This window comes from Cydia pomonella, chromosome 9, assembly GCF_033807575.1.
Source record: "Cydia pomonella isolate Wapato2018A chromosome 9, ilCydPomo1, whole genome shotgun sequence".
NCBI classification, from domain to species: Eukaryota; Metazoa; Arthropoda; class Insecta; order Lepidoptera; family Tortricidae; genus Cydia; species Cydia pomonella.
Window position 1 is genome coordinate 6631170 of NC_084711.1, and position 26874 is coordinate 6658043.

The 26874-nt window shown below is 37.2% G+C and overlaps 2 protein-coding genes across 3 annotated transcripts in view; both read left to right on the forward strand.

Moving 5' to 3' along the window:
- Window positions 1–25717, forward strand: part of LOC133521229 (uncharacterized) — a 39278-nt gene extending 13561 nt beyond the window's left edge. The window contains exons 6-8 of the mRNA XM_061856074.1: window positions 5838–5918; window positions 12397–12555; window positions 25253–25717. Coding sequence (XP_061712058.1) covers window positions 5838–5918; window positions 12397–12555; window positions 25253–25558 — 546 coding nt within the window. The 3' untranslated portion in view covers window positions 25559–25717. The remainder of the gene's footprint in view (window positions 1–5837; window positions 5919–12396; window positions 12556–25252) is intronic.
- Window positions 17970–23570, forward strand: LOC133521228 (uncharacterized). Of its 2 annotated transcripts, none has more exons than XM_061856073.1 (2): window positions 17970–19525; window positions 23093–23570. In XM_061856073.1, exons 1-2 carry the CDS (start codon window positions 19159–19161, stop codon window positions 23347–23349), a joined length of 624 nt encoding a protein of 207 aa, XP_061712057.1. In that variant the 5' UTR covers window positions 17970–19158; the 3' UTR covers window positions 23350–23570. The 2 variants fall into 2 exon arrangements, with proteins under 2 accessions (XP_061712057.1, XP_061712056.1); XM_061856072.1 differs by having other exon boundaries at window positions 17971–22797; window positions 23093–23268.
- Window positions 25718–26874: the final 1157 nt, after the last annotated feature.

Sequence of the window (26874 nt, forward strand, 5' to 3'; positions counted from 1 at the left end):
TGCAAGAGGATGTGGGTTCGAGACTCATTAATTTTTTTTTGTTATCAGTATTATCAAGTACCTATTATTAATAAATTATTTTATGAGAAATATGAGCGTTTTCCATAAAAATATTAAAAATCTGACTCTCACACATCATGATATTTTTGGGTTCTTCCAACTCAGAATCACTAGCATAATCAATCCTCGTGCTAAAAAAACCCGAAAATTTGTATTGTAATTTTAGTTTTACATTGAAATTTCTTTCACACTAAAATGTGACGTAATGGTATGGATATTTTAGGATATCTTTTTTTAATGCTAGGGTGGAGAAGATTGTGTTGTTGATGAAGAAAGTCCAAATTTGTAAGTCAGATTTTCCGGTATTTTTTTCAAAAAAAAACGCTGTTTTGTTCTAAAATTAAAGCAATCCCTTACTGCCCAGCCTTTAAAAAAGTAGGTACTATTTTACAGTAGAATTAAAACATTTTTTTACGATACATTTAATTAAATTACAGTGAATTACAAAATTGCATGGCCTTCTATTTATAACCATTATAAAAAGAAATGAGATATTTACCATGTTTGTTTATATTATTGATTTCCCGATATTTTGACACAACTAGAAGTTTCACACAATGCCTAGAGATAGAAAATTATTGATTTATTTTATTTATTGACAATTTCATTCAACGGTTCACATCATATCCAATTTATGTGTTTATGTATTGCATTGTTTTCTACCTAGTTGGTTATTAAATTCTGTTACTGCAATAATCTTTCTCTACATAAAATATACCAACGAAAGTTTAATAAAGTATATATTAAAATGAAGTACACAAAATCAGGAATTACATATGACAATATCATTCAAAATCGCCTCCTCTGGCTTTGACACAGGCCCTCAAACGACGAGGCCAGTCATCAATAGCGGCACGCACGATTGTCATGTATAATTCCGTCACTGTCTTAACTATGGCCCGCTTGAGGGAGTTAAGATTTGTGTGGGGTTTAGCACAGGCTTTCTCCACAATAACCTGCTATATGGCATAATCCAGGGGGTTAAGGTCCGGGCTGGAGGACGGCCAGTCTTCGTGGGCAATAAAGTCAATTTTGTTCCTTCGAAACCAGGCTTGAGTTGTTTTTGCCTTATGTGCAGGAGCTGAGTCCTGTTCAAAGATCCATGGCTGGTTTTGAAATAGGGTGTGGCTTAAGGGCTTCACTATTGGTTCGAGAACGGTTTCCAGTTTCCGGTTTTCACACCTTTTTCACAGAAATGAATCTGTGTTAGCTCTGAGTATGACACACCCAAAATCATGTTTGGCGGGTGCCCACATTTGTGCAACGCAATAGGGTTGTTTCCATCTACAAATCTTAGGGCATAATTGTATCCCAATAAATTCTTTTGGATTATAAGAACATGTTAAACTACTTTTAGGGGACCTGTAATGACCATATTTTTGTAAATATTGAATTTAAAATATCTTTTGGCACCCGTCACGTGACCAAACTCGAAACGTCATTGAAGATTCTGATGACGTCACAACTCTCGGATTGACACTGTTGACAGGCGATTAACAACAAATGACAAATATCAGTTGACAGTTCGTATCTTCTACGTGTGTATGTAGTTATGTGTCAAACCATAAACTGTGACGTCACACAATTTTCAAAGAGCGTTTTGGGCGCGAAAGCATCTGTCAAAATATATTTTGGTAATTTAACACATTTAAAGCCGTTTTTAGTATAAAAGCTGAATTTTAAGGCAATTTTTAGTTAATATAGAAAGTAGTACAAGCGTTTTAAAAAATTGGAATACGATTCTATTTTAGGCCCCAATTCATTATAGATACGACGAGATAAGCGTTATGTGTGGTATATAATTATATATAGCTCACAAATCCACCACATTATGTCATTTTTTATATTTTCGGTAGCATTTGTTTTAACGGAAATAAAGAGGTTGCAAATCGAGTATCAGAACTTCAGAACAGATATCATTTGATATTTACCAGTCGCTTTTCGGTGAAGGAAAACATCGTGAGGAAACTGGACTAATCCCAACAAGGCTTAGTTTTACCCTCTGGGTTGGAAGGTCAGATGGCAGTGGCTTTCGTAAAAACTAGTGCCTACGCCAAATCTTGGGATTATTTGTCAAAGCGGACCCCAAGCTCCATTGAGCCGTGGCAATATGCTGGGACAACGCTAGGAAGAAAGAAAGAAATCGAGTAACAGAACTTAGTAACCAACTAGGTATAATAGTTATGATGTAAATGTCCATATCATGTTGGAGTCATATATGTATTAGCCAACTATTAATTATTCAAGATCAATACACTTAGCTCCCTTAGGTATTCGCCTAAGTACAATCTCGGGCAAAATTGAGTTTTATAAAAGTGAACTAGTTTCTAGGTCATATTTTCTATGAATTGGTCGCTTTTCGGTGAAGGAAAACATCGTGAGGAAACCGGACTAATCCTAACAAGGCCTAGTTTACCCTCTGGGTTGGAAGGTCAGATGGCAGTCGCTTTCGTAAAAACTAGTGCCTACGCCAAATCTTGGGATTAGTTGTCAAAGCGGACCCCAAGCTCCATTGAGCCGTGGCAATATGCTGGGACAACGCTAGGAAGAAAGAAAGAAATCGAGTAACAGAACTTAGTAACCAACTAGGTATAATAGTTATGATCAGGGGTCGGACAAAAAGTGCGGATGACGTAAAAATGACGTAATCTTGCACACAGGATGATGTTTGAGTTTGTATTTAAACTTCCGTGTGACATGTAGTAACAAAGTAGTATTAATGAAGTAACAAAATAAACGTAAATAAATCCATGGAATTAATAATACAGGTGGTAGGGTGATGTAGTGAATAAAATAAATTTCACGAAACTTGTTACCATAAGGTATAATTATTTGAAATTAGTTAGAACAAGTCTGTGGGATCCTCAGATAAATAGGTTTAATAGTCAAAAGTGGGAACAGTAGGTAAGATTATCAGTATACGTGTTTGTCACGTTCCTCCAAAAACGGAAAATTGCCACAATATTCGAGTAAAGAAGACATGACATTTTAGAGCGTTTTCTTATACATTAGTAAATATAAATTTTAGCTAAATATAATCGTGAAGATACAATAGCTAAACAGTAACGAAGTCAATTTATTGTTCATCTGATTGACAATGTGTCAGTCAAAAACGTACTTACTCATTTCAAGTGGCGATATCGTTTAATAAAGAGGTTGATAAATGATAAGTGATAATTGTTTATGAAAATCAAAAATACTATGTATTTGAAATCATCCTATAAGTGGTTTGACGTCATGCGCACTTTTTGTCCGACCCTTGGTTATGATGTAAATGTCCATATCATGTTGGAGTCATATATGTATTAGCCAACTATTAATTATTCAAGATCAATACACTTAGCTCCCTTAGGTATTCTCCTAAGTACAATCTCGGGCAAAATTGAGTTTTATAAAAGTGAACTAGTTTCTAGGTCATATTTTCTATGAATTGGTCGCTTTTCGGTGAAGGAAAACATCGTGAGGAAACCGGACTAATCTTAACAAGGCCTAGTTTACCCTCTGGGTTGAAAGGTCAGATGGCAGTCGCTTTCGTAAAAACTAGTGCCTACGCCAAATCTTGGGATTAGTTGTCAAGCGGACCCCAGGCTCCCATGAGCCGTGGTAAAATGCCGGGACAACGCGAGGAAGAAGATTTTCTATGAATTGGTCATTTTTGTAGACTCCAATTACAGTTACACTTTTCCTGGTTTTTCGCGGACCAGAATATCGATGATTTTTGTAACTTGATTTAGACGTTGCTATCATTTTCAATCCAAAAACACATAAAATCACAATTCAGAACATGCGGCAGCGTTGTTTTCTATCAAGTACCTCAAGCACCAGGGCGGCTACCGGGAAAATCGAAATTCGTCAATTTCGGGCATTTTTCTCTGTCACTCTAATTACGTCTTAGTGAGAGTAAAAGAGAAAGATCCCCGCAATTTGCGAATTTCGGTTTTCGCGGTAGGCCCCCAGGCCCTGTCAAGTTTCAGCAGTGTTGCCAGGTGAGCGGAAGAGAATTATCGTACTTGAGTGTCAGAATTATTGTACCGTTGAAAAAAATATCGTACGCCAATCAAAAAGGCAGCCCCTAAAAATGTCTAGCAAAATAAGCTTAAATTTCCAATTAATAATAAAAAAAAGACAATTTTCGTCTAAATTGCGCAAAAAATCTGTTTATGTTTGTGTATTTTTGGGATAGACTCAAACGGTATACAGGAAATTGTGACCATTTTAACTTACACCAAGGAGCCGAACACCCAAAAGATACTAATTTTAGCCTATTTCTGAGAGAAAGTGTCATATTTTGCTTCAAATTACTAGACTTTTAAGGTGGCATCATCCAAGGGCTGAAATTATAGTACTTTAGTGTACGATAATGCTCTTTGGAACATTACGTCATACTGGGGCCCAAATAACCCAAATTATCGTACATGTACGACAATTATTGTACGCCTGGTCACACTGAGTGTCAGTGTCGACAGAGTCAGCTAAAAACGCGCCAAACATCGCAACGTCGCGCCGATGGCCGTCCGAAGCATGGAGTGGCAACGCCGCAATGTATTTGTACACGACATTTGTCACACACACATGAGTAAAATTTATAAAAATATAACGTTGATTATTGCATGATTTCTGTATGAAACAAAGTTTTTCTATTAATTTAGCGCAAATGAATATTCGAAAGTAGATAGATGCGGAACTATTTATGTAATAATATTGTGTAATTAATTAATAAATAGCGATTGTTTTTTGTATGAAAATCGAACCACCTTAAGAGCAGCGACGGAATATAATTATATAAACATAGATAAATAAGCATGGAGTGCTCACTCCATACATCTGTTTTCTTAACTAGCGGAATCGAAATAAACGCCAATTTTGACATATCATTTAGCTATCGATCCTTTAAAGAGCTTTCCAAGATCGTAAACGTGTCTTAATCATTCTTCGAATCGGGCTGATACGGCACGTATAGGGAGCGTGCATGAACTGTAGGAGGCAGCACAGGAGCCGTCAGATTTTTGGCGCGAGGCGTAAATGTGATGTTTATTGTTCCGATGTAGCCCACAAGATGGCAGAACCTACTATACCTACGTGACGTGTAAATGTGCATGTTTATGGTTCCGATTCAGGCCACAAGATGGCAGACCCTCCAACGCGCACGGTCCCTATATCATAGAGAAATAAGTAAGCATAGAGTGCTCACTCCACACATCAGTTTTCTTACCAAAATGCTTATTATTTTCGTAGTCGACATCAAAGGCATAATCGTTTGTCCCTTTCCGACGTATTGGTATGATGGAAAGGGACAAACGATGTTTAGCGGCATCGTAACTTTAGTACACGTTTATGAATAAGGGGGTATGTATCTATGTAATATTAAGGACCTGTTTCACAATGTCCAAATCGTCCAAGTTAAGTCCTGAATAAGCTTCTGCTATTTATCTGACGAATAAAGTCGTCGTTGGCGTTTCACAATCGTCAAATAAGCTTAACTGGTAGATAAATAGGTACCTTTACAACTGAAGGTAGTTTTATCTGGCAGTTAATATAAGTTGTTATTTAGCTATCGAATACTTTGCGAAATAGGCCCTGGTGATAGTAATGTTTTGTACCTCGAAAGTAATCGCAAAGTAAACATACGAAAAGGCAACAAAATGAGTACTTGATTGAAGACACAAAATTATTCAATTTGACCAATTTACATTATTGTTGTTTGCTTTGCAATGGATACGTGTTCACTTGTTCAGATACTTATGAGCACTGTGACCTCTCCTGATTTATTTTTACAGATCTGGGACACGAGGTGCCAAGTTGGCTGCACGATGACGTTCGAAGGGGTTGACGTGTGCAGCAACAGTGTTGATTTAAAAGTAAGTATCTTTGTATATTAAAGTAAGTAAAGAGTAACCCCCTTCTTTATAAAAGTTTACGGGCCTGATTTATTTAAATTATGTTTTATCCCGTTCTTACAAATACATAAATCAAAATGACAGATAAAGACAAACGATTCATAGCTAAATTCAGGACAGTAACGCGTTTATGAAAAAAAAAACCGGTCAAGTGCGAGGTTGTTTACTTCGCGCACCGAGGGTTCCGTACAAACTTTAAATTAGTTCTCTCAGAAGTAAATAAGTATACTATTAGCATAATTGTGTACAGCGCTATCTGTTTTCATTTCATAATTTTCCATTCGTAAACTTCGGAGATAAGGGGAAATGATATTTTTTCACATTGTCCTTCCTAAATCAATATTTTTTCACTGTTTTGTAATGTTCATTTTAAGCTCTTTCTAATGATATCCCACTTGACCTAGTAACTAGACTTTGAAATTTTGCCCCCTCTTTATATTGGGCAATTTCCATAATTAATATAAATTAAATAAAAAAAATACACTTCCTATTAGTTAGCGTTGTACATTAGCGTTGGACGGACGGACAGAGTCGCACTATAAGGATTCCTTTTTTACCTTTTTAACCCTAATAACGCCATTACTTTTTAAACGCTATACAACATCTGTGTTTTTCGCATTCGTTTTGACAAACATTCATTTTATTGATACATTCATTATAACTGTTAGTAGGGTTCCGCACCTAAATGGAAAAAACAGAACCCTTATAGGATCACTTTGTTGCCCGTCTGTCTGTCTGTCATACATTTAAATACAAATCGAAAAAGTTTTCTAACACAGCTTCACCGGCAATTAATCGACCTTCACCAAATTTATTTATCAGTATTATTTGTCTAACTTAATTATCATTAAATATTTTAGGCACACTTCTGAAATGTCTTTAGTTAAATTGTTTACAGTTTTACTCCTAAAACTGTTTTGAACAGGTAACAATAATGGTATTTGAAAATTTATGCGAGTTTAGCAAACAGCCTCTGTTTGATGTCTAGCCTTCAAACTAGGCCCAACATTTAACAAGAGTATAGATTAATTCAACAAGATAGAACATATAATAATGGCTTGTCAACACGAATAAGCACTTTTTACTAGTTTGCTTATACAAAAACAATGCATCGTCGTGTAATTAATGTGCGTAAAAAAATTATGTCAATCACTTCATAACTTTAAAGTAAAAGTGTGTTGTTTTTGTCCCACTATTTGTAGTAAAAGTGTGTTGTTATTTAACTATCGTTTTCTCATATATCGTTTTTTCACTCATGCAACCAAAAAAAAACCCATAGAGACTCCATTATTTTACCAATAGATAGCTTTATTGTATGAAGGTCTAGGAACTACTAATAACTCCATATCGACAAAGTGGAATGCTTTGGCTAAACGTGCCACATATATTGTAATGTAATCTCCCACCGTATCTTCTGGAAACAACTTTTCATATATTACATTCTTAACCTAACCTTACAAACTGCCCGATTCTGCCGAACTGTCAAAAATACGTTTGTTTAAACAAAAACGTGACTTTTGACACTGACATATCGTATCTTTAGCGAGTTTTTGATGTATCTTAAAGTTTGAATCGGGCCGAAAGTGTGCCGATATGAAGCTCAAAAGTGGTCACGTTTTTTCATTTATAGGGGTGCTAAAGAGCGGTGAGCACTAGTTGCCTAACATGTTCTATCTTGTAGGAAGTAATCTGTAAACTAAACAGATTAGAAAAGACAATTTATACGCCAAGCTCAAATTAATTAAGCAAAAGGCATAGTAATTATATTTTATGACTATAAGTAATTTGGCTCGACCTTTCTCTAATATAACTTTCGACGCCTTAGAGAAAATTTAATTATGTGATTGAAAGCGTTACTAAAATGTTAATGCCTAGTAAATAACAACCTTGTATTTTCAGTATTTACATGTAATTATCTCGTAGACTTTGAATTTATTCGCAAGTGTACACAAATTTCCTAACCGATAAGCAATGAGTAAAACATATTAAATGGCATTTCGTAAATAAGTCCCGTGATACTCATTTAGTACGAGTTAGGGTGTAAAAAACGAAGGCTCTGGAAGCCGCACGCCTCAGCGCTGAACTATGGCAAAAATAGCATAAATAATTTGAAATTCCAAAATTGTTTATTTTATATAATTTACATAAGAGGCCTTTTCATCTGTGTGAGATGTTTTAAGCAGTATCCTGGTAACGACACTTGCGTTCGCCCTATGTATAGCCCTATATGAGAGAGAATCCCACGTCCACACACGCGGCAGATGTATGCTTCCCCAGGTGGGCGAGGGTTGGAGGCCTGCTCGTGGCGCCTCGTGCGTTTCTCATAAATTAATATAATTTACACACATAGAAATACAAAACATACAACATACAATACATACACACATGAACACCAGATAAACACATGAAAGTTGAACAATAGATATAGCCAAACGATGTAATCAATTTCAGCTACCATTTTATCGCACTTGTAGGGCAATCTAGTCCTGCACAGTGGAGGTTGGACAGTTTGTCCGCCATCATTCTCAAGATGGTGTTGGGACTGTCCCGCACCCAATGCATGTCGCGCTTGGTGTTGGGTGTGTACAGTCAAAGAATTTATCTTCTGCAGCGCTGGTCTGTTGCCGAGCTTTGGTATGCTCCGACCTTTAGTTCCCATAAGTGAAACAAGATAGGTGTGTTTACTACAAGCAAAATTTCTAGTTGTCCATAAACTTTCACTTTCACAACTGCTTTGTGAGAGTTTGTTCTCATATGTTAAGCTTATCTAATATTTTGAGCGGTGCCCAGCAAAGCTAATACAAAGCACTTTTAATTAAAACTTGGCTCTTCTCTTGCTGTAACTTAGTGGTTTTAGTTTTAGGGATGTGTATGTGTAAGTCAAGATGGATTTCAATAGCCAATCAAAATGATTTACCCTGAGATAATAATTATCAAAGAGATGGTAATACCGACGCCAGTAAATATATTTTTTAATGTTTTTAGAACTTGTAGCTCTCTTCACCTTACTGTTGTTTTAGTGTTATTTTAAATAACCCGTTCAGCAACCTAATCTTAAAAGTTAGAGCATGCATGAATTGCATTATTGTTCCGAAACTGATCGGCATTTCGCCTGCCAAACCAAAAAGCATACTAACCTCTTCGAAGTTCGTCTCACGATGTTTTTAATCAAGAGGACTCATAAATATTAAATGACATTATGTTACATATGGTCTTTTTGCACTTAACTGCACTTTATAATGATACTCGTTATAAAGTGCAAAAAAACCCTAGGCGAACTCTGCTCCGTCGACTGGACAGAAATCTCAGAAACGGACAGAGAAGCAAATCTTTGGTGTCGGAGGCCAAGATCCACTTCGGGTCGCTGCGCCACAGCAGTAACTAAGTAAGTATACTAATTGGTATTTGGCAGGGTTTCATCCAACTAGTATTGAATAGAAAGGCACATGCCTTGCCGCTCGTTGAATGCTCATGTGCTCTTAAGAACATACTATATCGTTGCAAAGTGTTTATCTAGTGCAAAACTGTATGAAAAAGTGTACCCAGACTTTTTTATAGGTTCCTAACAAAGTGCAACTTTTTTATCTGCCGCAACCCTACTAGTGTTTCATCTACAGTTCAGTCGTGCCTCGACACTTGTTATAAAGTTTGATGCTCTTAGTTCGTACTTTGAGTTGAAGAATATTATTTTCGTACTTTCATTACTTTCAGTTTGTAAAGCGATTTCAGCTTTGCGGTGCGCAGACAGGTTCCCAGCAGACTTAGTTGACAAAGTTCCATATTAACACAGCGTAAGGAGTATAGACAGTAATCCTTCGCGCCGACTGAATGCGTCTCGAACCAACCAAAGCGGTTTAAACCTCGAAAATACATAATTCGTTGCGCCTGTGCTTGGACGATTTGACATTGGGCGGTAACATTTCATACGTTTGAATATATATATATATATATATATATATATATATATATATATATATATATATATATAGCTAACTTTGGTCACAACGACTGTTTGTTCTCACTAATTCAGCCCAATACGCGCATGTTGTATCGTCAGCTTTCGTCTCCACTTCGCCCATTGCTAACGTCTCATTTACCTAAATACTCCATCGAATGGAGATGTACTACTCTATATAAATCTACTCTGATTCTATATTAATTTCTATTCCAGAGGAATTGTCTGAATACTTAAACGAGATGTTCATCCCTAGTTTTGAACGCTATCTTCCTTAGTTTGCTTTTACCTGGTCTAAGTTTTCCAGCGAAGTTTTGTACAAGGCGAATACTCGTTTACCAATGACTAGGTACCATTACCGTGGCCCTACTACCGATTTAGAACTTTAGGAACTTATAATTTAAATATAGGTACATACCAAGTAATCACTACATGAAAAAAAGAATCGAATTATTTACTTTGATTATTTCAGGTATAACATGGCTACCATTGATTATTTCAGGTATAACATGGCTATTTACCACATATATTTATCTACGCTATCCTAACCATAGGGCTAAATTTAACTATTATAATCTAACACATACGACAGCTTCATCTTAATCTGTCAAATCGTTATTTTTTTGGCATATGAAATAACAGGTTATAAGACGATAGTGGAGAACCCGCGCGAAATCATTTCATGCAAACGTAGTCCTCATTTTCCTCTCTGGATATTATTAACATCATTGAGAATATTTTGATACAATTTGTTGTATATCAACCACAGCTATGCCCCTACGTTTCTTTTTTTTTCTAATATTTAACTATTACAGAAATTAGAAGCATCAAAATAATTGTATTAAATCTGTTTTCGCTCCTAATTTTTATAATAATAAAAAAATCGAAAAAAGTCAAACGTAGGGGCGTATCTATGGTTAATAGACATCAAATTATGTATAAATATTTTCCAAAATGTCAATATCCATAGAGGAAAATGGGGACTACGTTTGTATCGGGAATCGGCCATCCTCTTTCCTCTTAAGTAATGAACTAATGACGTTTTTGGCGCAACATCCCATCTCGATTCCAATTCATACCCGTCTCACGCTCACTGCATTATCATGAATGTAGCTAATTTATCTCCGAACACTGGACGCATCAAGCGTGACAGGACAGTATGTAGGTAATTTATTTTCCCCGTTACGCAATAAACATACGATATGTTAATAGCTAGGCATAATATACCTACTTATAACATTTGCGTCTCAACTCAAGCAGGCTTTAAACATAAGCCTTCTAATCTGTGACCACAGTGAAACTTTGTATTATAAAATTGCTCATAGGAAAAACCTTGTTTGCGACCACCGTGACATAAAATGAATATGTAGAAAGGTAGACGGGGGCCAATAGAAAATACTCCGTCCAGGCGGGTGTTGTGCCTGGGGACCGAAATCCACTGAGATTTGGTCGTAAGTTGTATAAAACTGACATTAGGAACTCCGTAAGCGTGATGTAGGTTTCTACCAAATTGCGTTCTAGGTTGTTAACGCCATCTGTTAGAACATTGTGGCACGACGTCAACAGTGACAGAGGACACGCCTCAAATATACTCGTATTTCTTAACAAACGACATCTTCACGGCTCGCATTTTAAGATAAGGCTCACTGTTGTTACCTAATTATCATTTTATTTTTAATTTCTTTGTTATTTTCATTTTACTTATTTGTGCCATAAAAATATTTGGGTACTTATTTACTCCAAGTTTCTTAAAAAGAAATGTCACCATACTTTACCTAATATAGGTAAGTAGACAACGTTTTATTATCCTGTTGTTTCCAATATAGGACACGGCGGGGAAATTAGGGACCCGCCCGTAAACTTGGCATCCTTACTATACAACTTGGGTACAATAGAGGTACTGGGAAGTTTGCTAAGAGTTGACCTTTGTTGTTATTCTTTTGTCTTTGAATAGGCCTCCATTGTAAAAGGATTTAATAAGATAACAAGTATTTTGTTTGCTTCAGAGGCGTTTATTACGAGATTAGATATAAATGAAAATGATAGTATAGGTAGGGTGGTTAAGTCAAAACGTATTTAATTAACAGGAGTATTAGGTCAAATGTTTACATAACTATGTCTTTTAAACTAATTCCTTTAGTGTTGAGAACTTAGGTTAATTAACTAGTATTATTCTGTATGTGGCTTCTATAAGAAGACATAGAACCATTGAAAATCCCTATTAAATAATTTATTTCACAATTTTGAACAAATCCTTAGGTAAGTCATAAAAGTTGTAAGAACGACCCTATTTATCATCATGCATTATACCTATAGGTCTAAATAAATAAATTACGCACACTAGGTAACATATTATGTAGCATAGAGTCCCCGCGTACTTTTGTATAAGTAGAGTAGAGAATTATGTTCCCTTCTAATTTCTTGGCTTAATGGCTTAGTAATCCCCTCTTAGTGACTTATAACCTTGTCATTTTTCTTTTTCAGAGAAACTTCTGTATAGCAGGCAGTTGGCTGCCTACAGAAGCTCTGACAGTGTGGGATATCGCCGCTAAGAAGAAGGTTTCCATCGTACGTGTGCAGAACCGGCGGCCGGACGTGGATGGGGAATACATCTACGCATGCCGGTTTTGGAATTCCAGTAAGGTGAGTTTGTATAATCATTATCAGACAATCTGACATAGGCCTCTCCCATAAGTCCCATGGCACGCCACTGCGCTCCGACTCTAAATCCAATCCAATTGCCTTACCTATTCGCTATGTGCACGACTGTCACGCACATCTTATAAAACTACTCGAAAAGTAAAAACTACTAAACGGATTTTCATACGACTTTCATCTATCAATAGAGTGATTCTTGAGGTTTAGGTATATAACTTGTTAAGATTTTGTGTAAATAGGTTGAAATATAATGATGTTGTCGGAAAAGATCCCACTGGCTAGGAGCTTTAATAATTATCAAATAAAATACGTTAGTTATATTAAGCGTTTCCTACAGATTACAATGATCCCTTACACCATACAATTTAAATGAATATTTCAGGAGTAGTCGTAAATTAAAATTTCATTTAGAGCCATTTAACTTGTACGCATTGTTAAAGAGGCTATCCGCAGTTAGTTCTAATTTTTACCACCTTATGCGCTGGGATCGCTTTACTTACCCCCACCATGCACTTCGCACGATCCCAATACTACTGCTCTACCTAGAAGTTATACTAGTAGTTAAAGGGCGTCATGCTCTAAGTGCTTTCTCCACTGAAAAACCAATTTTAGTAATGTAATTCTAGGACCTAAGTTGAATAATAAGCTGAATATTAAGGTGATTAAGGTATTAACGCTTATAATAAAGGACCATGGGCAACTTTGTATGGAGCCTGGACCCAACGCCAACAGAAATGAGAGTAAGGTCATTAGATAGGTATTTCTATGCACTTCATTTTGTTCTATGGGCACCAAGCGGAATTCCATTGCAGAACTGAGATATTGGTATTTTAGCCAAAATGTCGTCACCCTTATTACCTAGGCAATAGAGTCCAAGTAAGTAAATTAATTACTGCAGGGTAGATGTTCGCGCACCGCCGGGCGAGCACACTGAATGATTTGCCGCGCTGGCCCGGCGGTGGACTATATTGCCTAGGTAATAATAAGGGTGACGACATTTTGACTAAAATACCAATATCTCAGTTCTGCAATGGAATTTCGCTTGGTGCCCATAGAACGAAATGAAGTACATAGAAATACCTATCTAATGACCTTACACTCAACTCTGTTGGTATTGGGGCCATTTTGACGCATAGTCCTTTGCACGAATTTTACACAAGAAAGTACATACTTTTTACAGAAGGCAATTTTGCGTTGATATATTTGGAGTCCAATTCAAATTTACATTTCAACATCGAAATTATGTTATTTAGTTATCATTTGCCCGTGCGTCTCGCTCGCGCCAATACATGTACAGACTAGTCAAGTGTAAAAATATACTCAGACACGGTCTCAAAGCCGACTAAATATATTTTTGGAAAGTTGGCTTGGAAATATGCTTGTGAACTTGACTGTACGAATGATAACTAAATGGTATCATTTTGATGTTTAAATGTACGTTTGAAATGGCCTCATGGACTCTGACCATCAAATCATAATACATTGTAGTATTTTTCAAACTCTATGGGTAGGGTGAAGTGTCTCCATATAATTTATAACCTAAAAACGCCAAATCTCGCAAAATTTTATTGAAATGTCACCCTGTCAGCGTACCCATCTAGTTTGAAAAACATTATAACAATAACAAGCTACCTGGGTGCGTAGCCAACGTGCTGAGTGATCGAGAGAGATGAGACGCTACGCTACGGATAACGATTGGCTACGCACCCTGACTTTACCTATGTATAAATAGGCATATGCAACGCTTACCTTCTATAATCTGAGGTTGCTATGATATACTTCTAGTTTAGTAGTACTACTCCAAAGCAGCTTAAAAATCAATTCACCAATTATAATAAATAGATAAAAAAACAAGTAAAAAATTCACCAAGAGTCAGAAGTTTTACAACACATCGAGCGTCAATCAACTGAAGTATCAATCAACTCGTACTGAAGTAGTAACTGCACTCGAAAAACATATTGCGATTATTGCGCACACCTACTCTCTACGTATCCACAGTTAACTGACACTTCGTAAATCTTATTGCAAAGACATAAGAACAACTAATGGTCCGTTAAAAGTACACGTAACTTTTAGTTTTCATAACAACTACACAGGGGACTTTATACCATTTCTCATAAAAATACTTATAACTCAAAGGGTTTCTTTTATTTCCTCAGGTACTTATTTCGAAGCGATATGAAAGAGTCACCTTAGTGCTAACCAGAAATTGTACAATAAAAATAATAACCTCATCAAAACCAATGACATACAATAACAAAAAAGAATTTGGGCTGAATTGATATCATACATTTTCTATTTTCTGAGGCCGTTTTTAGTAGGTATAGTATGTGATATTTCAATTATCCTTGGCTCTTAGAGGTTAAAGTGATAAATCAGATTTACAACCTATTAGTTCTCCGTCAATTCGCAGTTTATAACCCCTTTGCAAATATAGGCTTTACACATTAAAAGTACATTAAGGTGAAAAGATTGATAGCCTGAGAGGCTTTCACGTCCCAGCCAGACAGAATTACTAAATGGAATATGGGATTAAATTCTGATTACGTATATTATTTGACATACAAAGTCTGGAGATTACGTGTATTATAGTGTCGAGCACTTTAAGCTTAATCTAGTTTCAATGACTTGTAATTTTTCTTGGATTTTCAACATTAACAATAAGTGTGAAATTGTTATGTTTGACTATAACGCTGAGGGGTGAATATGTAAACAACTTTTACTATAGCGCCAACTCAGAAATCGCGAAAAATACAACCAGCTGTTCCATAGAAAACATTAACATGTGATTCACCAAAATGTATGAGACAGCAGATAGTAAAAGTTGTTCAGCAGGCGTATTATGGATGGCTTTATCCACGTGATAAAATAACAGTCACTTAACACCGCGGGATGGAAAGTGACGGACACCATTTTATGACGCTGTCACGTATACATACAAGACCGACCATAATATCCTTACAGTATGAGCTACATCACCTACATATCCTGTATAGTCAAACTTGACATTTTCACCCTGTATAATGTGAGACTGCGAACTAGCTACAGTACAGATAAACGAGCAGTTCTAGATATTAGGTATACCATTTTCTGAGTTATTGCCGAGAGGAAATGTTTGTCAAAATTTTGAACCCACTTCGAAAAAGGAAGAGGTTACGAAATAGAGCACATATTTTTGAATAGTTTTAGATCTTAGAACTCCGTTATTTCTGAACCGATCGGAATGTTACGTTTTTGTTCAAAAGTATACAGTCTATGTTGGTCTCATTTTTGTCAAAGTCCAATCCATGAGGAATTTAGGGAGCTTTTCTAGTGTTATATAAATCTATCCATTATTTGTTAGAGGGTATTATTAGTCGGTGTTGATATTATTTTGCTTGGCACTGACTTCAAACATATGAGTTGTTAGCAGAAGTACCTGAATATTGGATCATTGGCTAAAATATATTGGAAATCATTAAAAATTATAGTGCTGTTTTAGATTACAAAATATAGCTACAAAAAATATAAAACAGTTTTATTACTTTGCTTCATAAGAAGAGTCAGAAATTGAAAAACCTTCAAAGTAAATCCTTAATATTTGCTTAACCACCATCAAGATAGCTGTTTAATTTGAAAACACAATTACCGCAGAATAAACGTGGATATTAAAGAGCGGTGACTGTCAGGAACAAGCGACCTGCTGAGGTTTTGGCAGTTTGTTTTCCTTAAATTTCTCGCCGGCTCTGTACACAGGGTAAGTGTTAAGAGACAAACAGTAGCGGAAAGCTACGAGGTCAAGTTATTTTACAATAAAAAGTACACCGCTCGTAATGACACATGGAATTAACCACATTACAGTTGTCATCGAATATATAGAAGTGGCTTAGAAATATCTGAACAAAGGTTCTATTATAATATAAATAAATAATAAATAAATATGGTAAAGACGAAAACGTGTGAAAATCCTAGTGCACAAGAAACATTTATTCCTTGGCTTATTAAATCGTGGCTCTTACAGCTGTAAGCTCCACTCTTGGACCACCGCTTACCAAGTGCTAATATTGCTCAACTTTCCAAATCCTCGGTCTTGTATAGTCAAGTTAGATTTGTGTTGAGGCTCTCGGTGGTAAAGTTCGGTAGTTTCGAGCTTGGCTCGATATCAGATCTTAATTGCTCTGGGAACACCCAATACTTTACCTAGATAACCATAAAGTGTTTGTGAATTGTAATTACAAAGATCAGTCTGTAAGGACTCATCTGGTTTAGAATAAATGGGTAAGGCTTAACTACAAAAATTGTACCATAACACACGATAACACATGTAATGTACGGAACACAACGTAACACCCTGAAACCTATGTTAGTTTTAGTTATACTTGTAATGAAAGCACTAAGATATAATTTGAAATAACAGGGTTACGAATGTATTCCATTGGTACTCCTTTTATTAAATAATTTCGTAACACACGCAACACACGTGAACAAACAGACGTGAAAACAATGGCGTAAAAGTCGAGTAGCATCTTCAAATACAATGCAATTCAACTAGAAACAACTTCAATGAATCATAGTTCAATAGCTGCTTTAGGTGTCCGGATTCCCAATGAACTGTTTTTTTTTTTTATACTACGTCGGTGGCAAACAAGCATACGGCCCGCCTGATGGTAAGCAGTCACCGTAGCCTATGTACGCCTGCAACTCCAGAGGAGTTACATGCGCGTTGCCGACCCTAAACCCGCCCCCCCTAGTTGAGCTCTGGCAACCTTACTCACCGGCAGGAACACAACACTATGAGACACAACAAACACAAACAAATTACTACTTACAATGAAAAATCGCCTCCACAAAGTATTAAAATCCCATGACGAACTAACAACTCAACATCATTAACGCTCTTTTTGTGAAAACCAAGATGTCGGACAGATTACTGATATTACTTATTTGACATTTGAATAGTAAGTGCCCAGCGCAAAAAAGAAGTGAAGTGTTGCTTCAAAGCAAAATTATACGACATAACACTCTGAGTATAACATACGTGAAATCCAAATGGGGACATTTCTTTAAACATAATATTTTGATTTCGGTATTATCTGATGCATGAATTGTAAATAGTTAAATACATTTTATACATATTATTCCATTATATAAGATGCATTGCAGGGCTAAGATGGTCGGCTATTTATCATTTGTCACCATGCTTGTCACGATCTAACAAGTATATATGTAAGCGCAAAAGTGATGGACACAGTGACAAGTGATAAAAATGGAACCATGCTGCCACTGCAGATATACATACTGTTAACGCGCCCCACTCGCGGACTCGCTGATCGGGTCCCCGCCTCCCGCGCTCGCTCCCCGCGGGCCGCCACCGCCGGCCCGTCGCCTCATCGCGCGCCGGCATTCTATTCCTCCAGCGCTCTCGACCAGAGCACGCGCGCACACCGCTAATCAGTGCTCGCGATACACGTACCTATTTTTTATGTAATTTAATCGCTCAGACCAATATACGGTTTTAAAGTACAATTTGGTGTCGTCTTCATCATTTACGAACCTTCGTCAACAAGTTTCGAGCCGGATTCGACGTAAAGCAACTTTAAAGACGCCGTTTCGACGAGGTCCATCAAACACAAAGAAGATAGCGCGCCTGGCCGAGACTAAAATCGCCATTTTTATAACATCGGAGTGAATCACCGCGAGCCAACCTAAGCTACAACTACTACAATAAAGCGAAATTTGTGAAGTCATCGTCCTGCCCGAGAATAAAGAAACGAGACATTCAAAACCAGAAAAGGGTTCCACAAACCAAGAACGGCTCCACATACCAGGAAAAGGGTTTGCAGTGTTTATTTGTGAGTCGTTCCTATTTTATTTCTTATTGCGCAGGTATAATTTGACCACCTTTATTTGGTACTTATTTCTTTAATTTTCAATTTAATTCTCTTCTAGCTACTAAAATCACATTCCTGTTTCACGTCACCCAACTCTTAATCAGTCTACATCTTAGTTAAATCGTAATATTTTTTTAATATTCCTTTTTAATTTACAAGCTTTCTTATCAAGGTTAACATTCCCGTTCATATTTTGGATATTTTTATTACAGTTTCCGTAAAATTAGCTTAAAATTAGTAACCACATTTCAAGGCCTAATTAATTGTATTGCAACCATTTGTGCCAACCGTGTGCCATCATTGCTATATTTTAATATTTACTTGGAATATTTCAGAAATCTACACGTGTTCGTATTTGTACCTACACGTAACCAAGCCGTGCCGGGGCCGGAGCTACAGCGTGCACGTGCACGTGTACACCTGCTTCCGTCAGTGTTCGCGCTTGCTTGCCTGCCTGCCTCCGCCACGCCACGCCACGCCATTGCCTCTCGCACACGTGCTATTTGCAAAATTTCAAAATTTACGTATCGCTTCACACACTATATTATTTCACATTTTTTTTAATTTAAGCACTTGCTAATCACATTTTCCTATTGCAGCTGGAAATTTGAATTCTATCGCCATTTCTATAACTTTTAACTAAATTTTCACTTTCTATCACAAATCTTTTGTTTTCTTTAAAAATTTGATTTTTTCAATACTTCACGCATTGCCAAAATGGATTTAAAAAATCTCAGAAAAACACGTGCCTCTTTCAAATCAAAGCTTACCATATTTAAATCATATTTAGAGCCTCTTTTGTCATGCCATACGCTAAATAATTTGCAAAATCATGAGCTGAATACCAGATTCATTAAAATCCAAGATATGTACAATGATTTTGATTCAGTTCAAACTGATATAGAAAATTTGACGGAAATTCCAGGTGACGAGCACACAGAACGGGAAAATTTCGAGACAAGCTACTTTGGTGCCTTGGCTGCTGCGCAGGAACTGCTCAGCAGGCACACCGCGGCTGGTGCTGCTTCTGCGGCGCCTGAGGACAATCTGGTAACGGGTTCCAATGTCGTTACTGCACTCACAGGTGGGCCAAATATTAAATTACCTACAATTCATTTACCTACCTTTTCTGGGCGCTATCAGGACTGGTTAGAATACCATGATACCTACAAATCTCTCATACACGATAATCAATCAATTCCAATCATCCACAAATTTCATTATTTGCGAAGTTCATTGAAAGACGGTGCTTCACTCGTAATTAAATCACTAGAGTTCTCGTCTGACAACTATAAGGTCGCATGGGATTTGCTTTGTGAACGTTACACAAACGATAGAATATTGGTAAATAATCACTTAAATGCATTATTTAACATAAACCCCGTGCTTCAAGAATCTTCAAGAGCCTTACGAAATACCATAGATTTAGTCAATAAAAATCTCAGGGCTTTGAAGACTCTTAATTTACCCACAGAGCACTGGGACATCCTCATAATCCACATGGTAACTAGCAAACTCGATTCAGCCACTTTGCGCGATTGGGAAACCGAGCGCAATAATATTAAAAAACTACCAACATTAACGGAATTTACCACTTTCTTAAGAAACCGCGCAGATTTGCTAGAAACCATGGAGGAGGCACAAACACTAAATAAACCACGTCGACACAGCGACATTACTCACAATCGTCCTAAATCATTTCTTGTAAACCATGCTCAAAATCAGACTCGGTATAAATATAAGTGTCCTGTTTGCAAAAATAATCACTCAATTTATCAATGTACTAAGTTTAAAACAATGCCAGTTGAATCCCGCATTGATAAAGTGAATCAATTAAATCTTTGCACAAATTGTTTGCGATCAGGACATGACGAACAACGTTGCAGGCTGAGCTCATGCCGGCTTTGCACACAAAGACACAATACCATGCTACATATAAACAATCAAGCAAAGGCAGACCCTAAGTCTTCCACATCCAAACCTAATGATTGTGTAGCATCACCAACTCTAAAAGAGCATACACAAGCTCCACAACAAATTACAAACAGTGCTGCTTTATGCTCCACGTTCGGTAGCCATCGTGTACCGTTATCTACAGCTGTCATCAACGTCAGCGACTATGATGGCCACACACACCAAGTTAGAGTTCTCTTGGACAACGGAAGTATATCTAGTTTCATTACCAAAGATCTTCAAGCAAAATTAAAATTACCTACTTATTCCACTAGCATATCCGTCACAGGGTTAGAAAAGAAAAGATCAAGCATCACCGAACATTGTGATGTAACCATAACTTCACGTACACAAGACTACACAGCAGAAGTCAATTGCTTCGTTGTCCAAGAGATCACTGATATGATTCCATTCACCAAACTAAATTGTGATTCGTTCACTATTCCCCCTCACATCCACCTAGCGGACCCGAACTTTCACGAGCCATCCGAGGTGCAGATGCTGCTGGGTGCAGAACTCTTTTGGGAGTGCCTTACATATAATCACATATCCCTGGGCAAGAAAAAACCCGTCCTAGTTGAAACAACACTCGGATGGCTTGTTGCAGGTTCTATACATACACAAAATTCTAAACAAAAGCAACCCTATACAGTCCATTGCAATCTAATCAACAACATTGAGCTCGATGCAAAACTAGACAAGTTTTTTGAACTAGAATCAGTTCCATCCACTCAACAAATCCACACTAAAGGTGAGAGTGAATGCGAACGCATATTTACACAATCAACAACCCGCCACCCAGATGGTAAGTTTGTTGTCACAATACCATTAAAAGAATCTCCTGAATGTTTGGGCGATTCTAAAGCACAAGCATTACTTCGATTTCAAGCATTAGAGCATAAATTCAAGCGCACCAGATGTCTTGTACAGTTGGGTCAAGAATGCGCAGAAAAAAATGTAAGTGAAACAATCTTACACGATTTCTATATAGATGACTACATCTCAGGAAATGATGACAAAGCCACTCTGTTAGAAACATGCAGAGGCGTCATTAAAACACTAGAAAGTGCTCATTTTCACTTAAGAAAGTGGCGTTCAAATACACCATCATTACTTGATAATTTAGTTGCAGAAAACAACAGCGATGAACTATTTAAATTGGACACACAAAATCACTCGAAAACCTTAGGTTTACTTTGGTCATGTCAATCTGATGAGCTGCTGTTCTCTGTAGCTGAAAATCTAAAACCCAAATCCACAACCTTGAACCCTGCCGACATAGGTAGTAGGGGTCAGAGCGCATCAAACCTCAAAAATTCACTTTTGTGGTGGGAAGGACCGCCCTTCCTTCATGAAACGGAAATACAATGGCCTACTCAACCTCAAAACTTACCTTTAGAAAATTTGCCTGAAGTCAAAATACAATGTCACGTTTCAACTGAACAATGCGAGGATAATTTTACCTCTAAATACTCAAACTTTTGTAAATTGCAACGTATTGTAGCATACATGAATAGATTCGTTCATAACTGTAAAAATGTAACAAACAAGAATACAGGTCCATTAAAGGTGTCAGAGCTTAATCTGTCTTTACAAATGTTGTGCAAACAAGTGCAGACTGACAAATTTAGCGAGCAACTCTCGCGTTTGCTAAATAAGCGCCCACTTTCTCACAAAGATACTCTGTTGAAATTTAATCCATTTGTAGATACTTTCGGAATTATGCGAGTAGGTGGTAGACTTGCAAGTTCATATTACGATTATAACACAAAACACCCTATTTTATTACATGCATCGCATCACATCACTAAAATATTAGTACACCATTACCATCGAATGTTGATGCACACTGGACCACAGCTGATGCTAACAACATTACGTCACAGGTACTGGATAGTTAACGGCCGTAACCTTTGCAGACAGACTTCACAAAGCTGCATTACATGTTTAAGATACTCGGGTAAAACTCATCAGCCAATTATGGGCAACTTGCCACTGCAAAGGGTACAGTCCGAATATGTATTTGCTAACACATCCTGTGACTACGCTGGGCCAATCCTGATAGCGAGCAGAAAGGGTCGTGGTTGTCAAACGAAGAAAGCATATCTAGTTGTTTTTGTTTGTTTGGCAGTGAGGGCGGTACACTTGGAGCTCGTCACTGATTTGACAGCCATGGGCTTTATTGCCGCTTTAAATAGATTCATAGCCCGCAGAGGCAAACCAGCCACCATTTTGTCAGATAATGGTACTTGTTTCATAGGGGCTTGTAACGAATTAGCAAAGTTCCTTAAAAATAATTCTGAAGAAATAACGTCATATTCAGCTACAAAGGAAATAGAATTCAAATTTTGTCCTGCTTATAGCCCACATTTTAATGGTTTGGCGGAGGGCGCAGTTAAGCAGGTAAAACATCATTTAAAACGAGTTACCTCAATGGCTCACTTAGATTATGAAGAGATGGTTACATTTTTGGTTCAAGTTGAAGCTTTGCTTAATTCTAGGCCTTTAACCCCTATTTCATCTGATCCGTCAGATCTTACTCCTCTCACCCCTGCGCATTTTTTGATAGGCCGAACGCTCACTATGATACCTGCTCCCTTGGTGCAAGACTCGCCGATACATACCCTAACGAGATATCAGAGAATAGAAGCACTAAAAGCGCATTTTTGGAAGCGGTATTATAAAGAATTCATTTCAGAACTGCAGGTCCGAAACAAATGGCGCAGGGATGGAGGCCAGCTGAAGCTTGGCGAGATGGTTCTCGTCAAAGACGACCGCTTGCCCCCCAGCAGATGGCTGCTTGGGCGAGTCACCGCAGTCTACCCGGGCAACGACGGAGTCAGTCGCGTCGCTGACGTCACCACCACCACAGGGACGCTGAGAAGGGCCTACAACAGGCTCTGCCCGCTCCCACTGACATTGGACCAGGATGGTCCAAGGGGGCCAGCTTGTTAACGCGCCCCACTCGCGGACTCGCTGATCGGGTCCCCGCCTCCCGCGCTCGCTCCCCGCGGGCCGCCACCGCCGGCCCGTCGCCTCATCGCGCGCCGGCATTCTATTCCTCCAGCGCTCTCGGCCAGAGCGCGCGCGCACACCGCTAATCAGTGCTCGCGATACACGTACCTATTTTTTATGTAATTTAATCGCTCAGACCAATATACGGTTTTAAAGTACAATTTGGTGTCGTCTTCATCATTTACGAACCTTCGTCAACACATACTAAGACAGTAACAGTTAAGAAAATACTTTAATGCCTTCAAATTGGAGTCGACACACTTGATTTTTCTATGGGAGGGAGTAACCTTTGAAAAGTAAATTTTTTTGCAGGATTTTTTACATGTTTTAATAGTTTCAAGGACAGAATCGGTCAAATAAATAAATAAACGTATACAGAAACCACATAACACATTTTCTGTAACATTTAAATAACATATTTACTTTACGCAACGTTAGATCCAGGATAAAAATATTAATAAACGGACAGACAGACGGACATGACGAATCTATAAGGGTTCCGTTTTTTGCCATTTGGCTACGGAACCCTAAAAAGTACACTTTTTGTGAGCCTTGCCCAAATATGTAGGTATATAAACCACACTTTGCAAGGAAAGGGGAAATTTTATTGCGTTTCAATTTGAATTTAGTTTGGTTTGATTTTAGATCTGGCTTAGATAAGGATCTGATCTATCAGTTTAAAAGTGTCAAAAGTGACGTTTTTGTTTGATGGAATGTCACGTTTGACACTGACAGATCATATCCTATGTAATCCAGATTTAAGTCTTAACCTGTTATTAAAATCAGAATACGCCTATAAAGCTGCAATCAGACTGGACAAATTAAAACGTAAAAAAAATATTTGTTGATAATAATAATGATTAGCAAAGTATGAACTCTAATAGATGGTATATAATTATTAAGCTTTAAAATATCCAATTGCCATTTATAATTTACAAAATAATTGATGTCGACGTTTGCATTTCAACAATTTTGTAACTAGGTACATATAATTGACTCGCTTAAATTTTTTCACTAAAGCAACATACACAATCTCGCTTTCCACTAACCATAACTAGGCCTATGTGTGGAAGATCTAACCCTAACTAGTATTTACTTCAAGTTTCATGTTTGTGCACGTGTATGTTTATCAAAAGTTTTGGGATATCTAAGTTTAACATAAACATTAATTAAATTAGTTTTCAAGCAGATGTAAACACATTTTAGATGCTATCTATTCTATTGTAAAGTTGGAAATACTCTGTGAAATTTACAATGGCATTTCAAACTATTTCTTTTATTCGCGTTCCGCGAGGTATTTTAGCTACTGCTTGTGACAGGGATAGTTCAGTTGGAAATTCGAAAACTATGCAACATACCGAAACTTTTGAACATATTGGTATGGCTGGCGCCATTTTTCTAGTTTTATGCATAAAATTAGCTTTGAAGAGTAAGTTTACAACTATTAATAAGTTGGTAACTATTAAAAAGTTTGTGAAACGAGATTAGCTAGAGAAACTATTACCGTATAACTATTTATAATTTGATTTTTCTTTGTTTGGCATTTTCCTTCGCTTAAAATATTGTATAGTATTAGTTATGTATGTCTTACAGACTGTCAATCGTGGAATCAACTCAGATTACATCTGAGTAAAATAATAACCAGAAATATCTCATAGGTAAGCGTGCTCCACCGTAGACCGCATCATCACTTACCATCAGGTGTGATCGTGATCAAACGCCTGCCTATCCTCCATAAAAAAAAAACTATGATTTTATATATAATTTTTTTGTCAGTGTCAGACTAGGATTTGAGTAATAATCCTTATTTATTTGTCTTGTAACTCATCCCTTCATATTTCAGTACAACCGCAAGGCCAAATACGGCATCATAGGCGGCAGCGGTACCAAATGCGTGGAGATCATCAATATTCACAACCGCTACATAACCTGCTCGTACCCCGCCGAGGGCGCCGTGCTCGCCATCACCAGCCACGAGGACCACATAGCCTTCGGCGGCACGGCTCCGGTCCTCAACGTGGTGACTTTCCACGACCCCAAACATGAAGAGTACCCGAAAGAGCAAGACCATTTATACCAGAAGGATTCTGGTGACGTAGTTTTACATGATTATGAGGATTATGAAAGCGGCGCATCCACGGAGGCTTAGCGTTGTCTAGCCGTAAAAGGAGTACTCAAGTGTAAAACCTCTAATTGAAACATATACATACAAGCTTGAAACATCGTTTGCTGTATGAGTAGATACTATGTTAATTATTCCTCTTGTTGCGTCATTAATAAAACAATTATAAACCTTAGGAAAATAAAATTTAGAATTTACTTCTATTACCACTTTTAGATTTTTCATAAAAACAGCTTGTACCTAATGAAAATTCAGACCAATTAGTGACGTTATATCTCAAACCCCAAAAATACCATTACGATGAAATAATGACATGTATAACAAGTACGAGTGGTATTTTAAATACCTAAAAGGTACTGTACCTTACACGTGTATTGCACTATTAAAAAGAAACCTTGAATAGAACGTGAAGGTATATTGATATTATGGTAAAATAGACCTTGCAAATATTGGCTTAGATAAGTGTTCCTTTACTGTACCGGGAAGTATACACAAGTTTGTGGGCTTGATAGTAACGATTTTAGGATTATTATTGTCATTTTAGTATATCTATTAGAAAACAAGAAATACCTACATTAAAACTTTAATAGGTATGAAACCTAACCATAGCAATTTTTAGGTGTTAATTTTTGGTTAGGTATCTATTAAAACTTTGGTAATTAAATTACAAACTTCTAAAATGTTAATATTGCGAGCGCTTAGTGACATGCCTATCATTTATCTTTTTTAATTATGAAACTTTGTACGAGACCGAGTCGTGATGTCATCACTGTCTTTAGTTTAGTAGGTACCATTAAAACACTAAATATGTAAGTTATACATGTTTTAAAGCAAAGTTAGATTGAAATTCTAATTATGAATAAATTACATTACTTAATGAATACTCGTTTCACCCATGTAAACAACTCGCACGTAATATTAAAGCCTTCAATATAACTACTCAAATTAAATTTGCACGCGAGCAGTCCATTACGGTCAAAAGTAATCCGTTTCAATTTTGTCAAAGGGAAAACTGGGCTCGTTCAGTAATGGGCAGCTAAAACTGAGCACCGCATCATTTGCACCGTCACTGAAATTATCAGCCTAAACCCAGCCTAACTGAACACAAAATAACCGTAAAAGTCGTTAGAGAAAACACGTATGAAACCTCGAAAATTAAAACCAGAAAACAATAGAATGACTTCTAACCGAGAAAAAAGTTCTCGCGGGGCCAACATTGAAAAATTAGACGGCATTGCGAATTCAGCCGAGACTACAACGGTGAACAAGTTGCAATAGAATTTAAATAAAGAAAACGTTCCGTAACAGCGAGAACTCGTGTGCCGGGCGTTGGTGAACTTTCA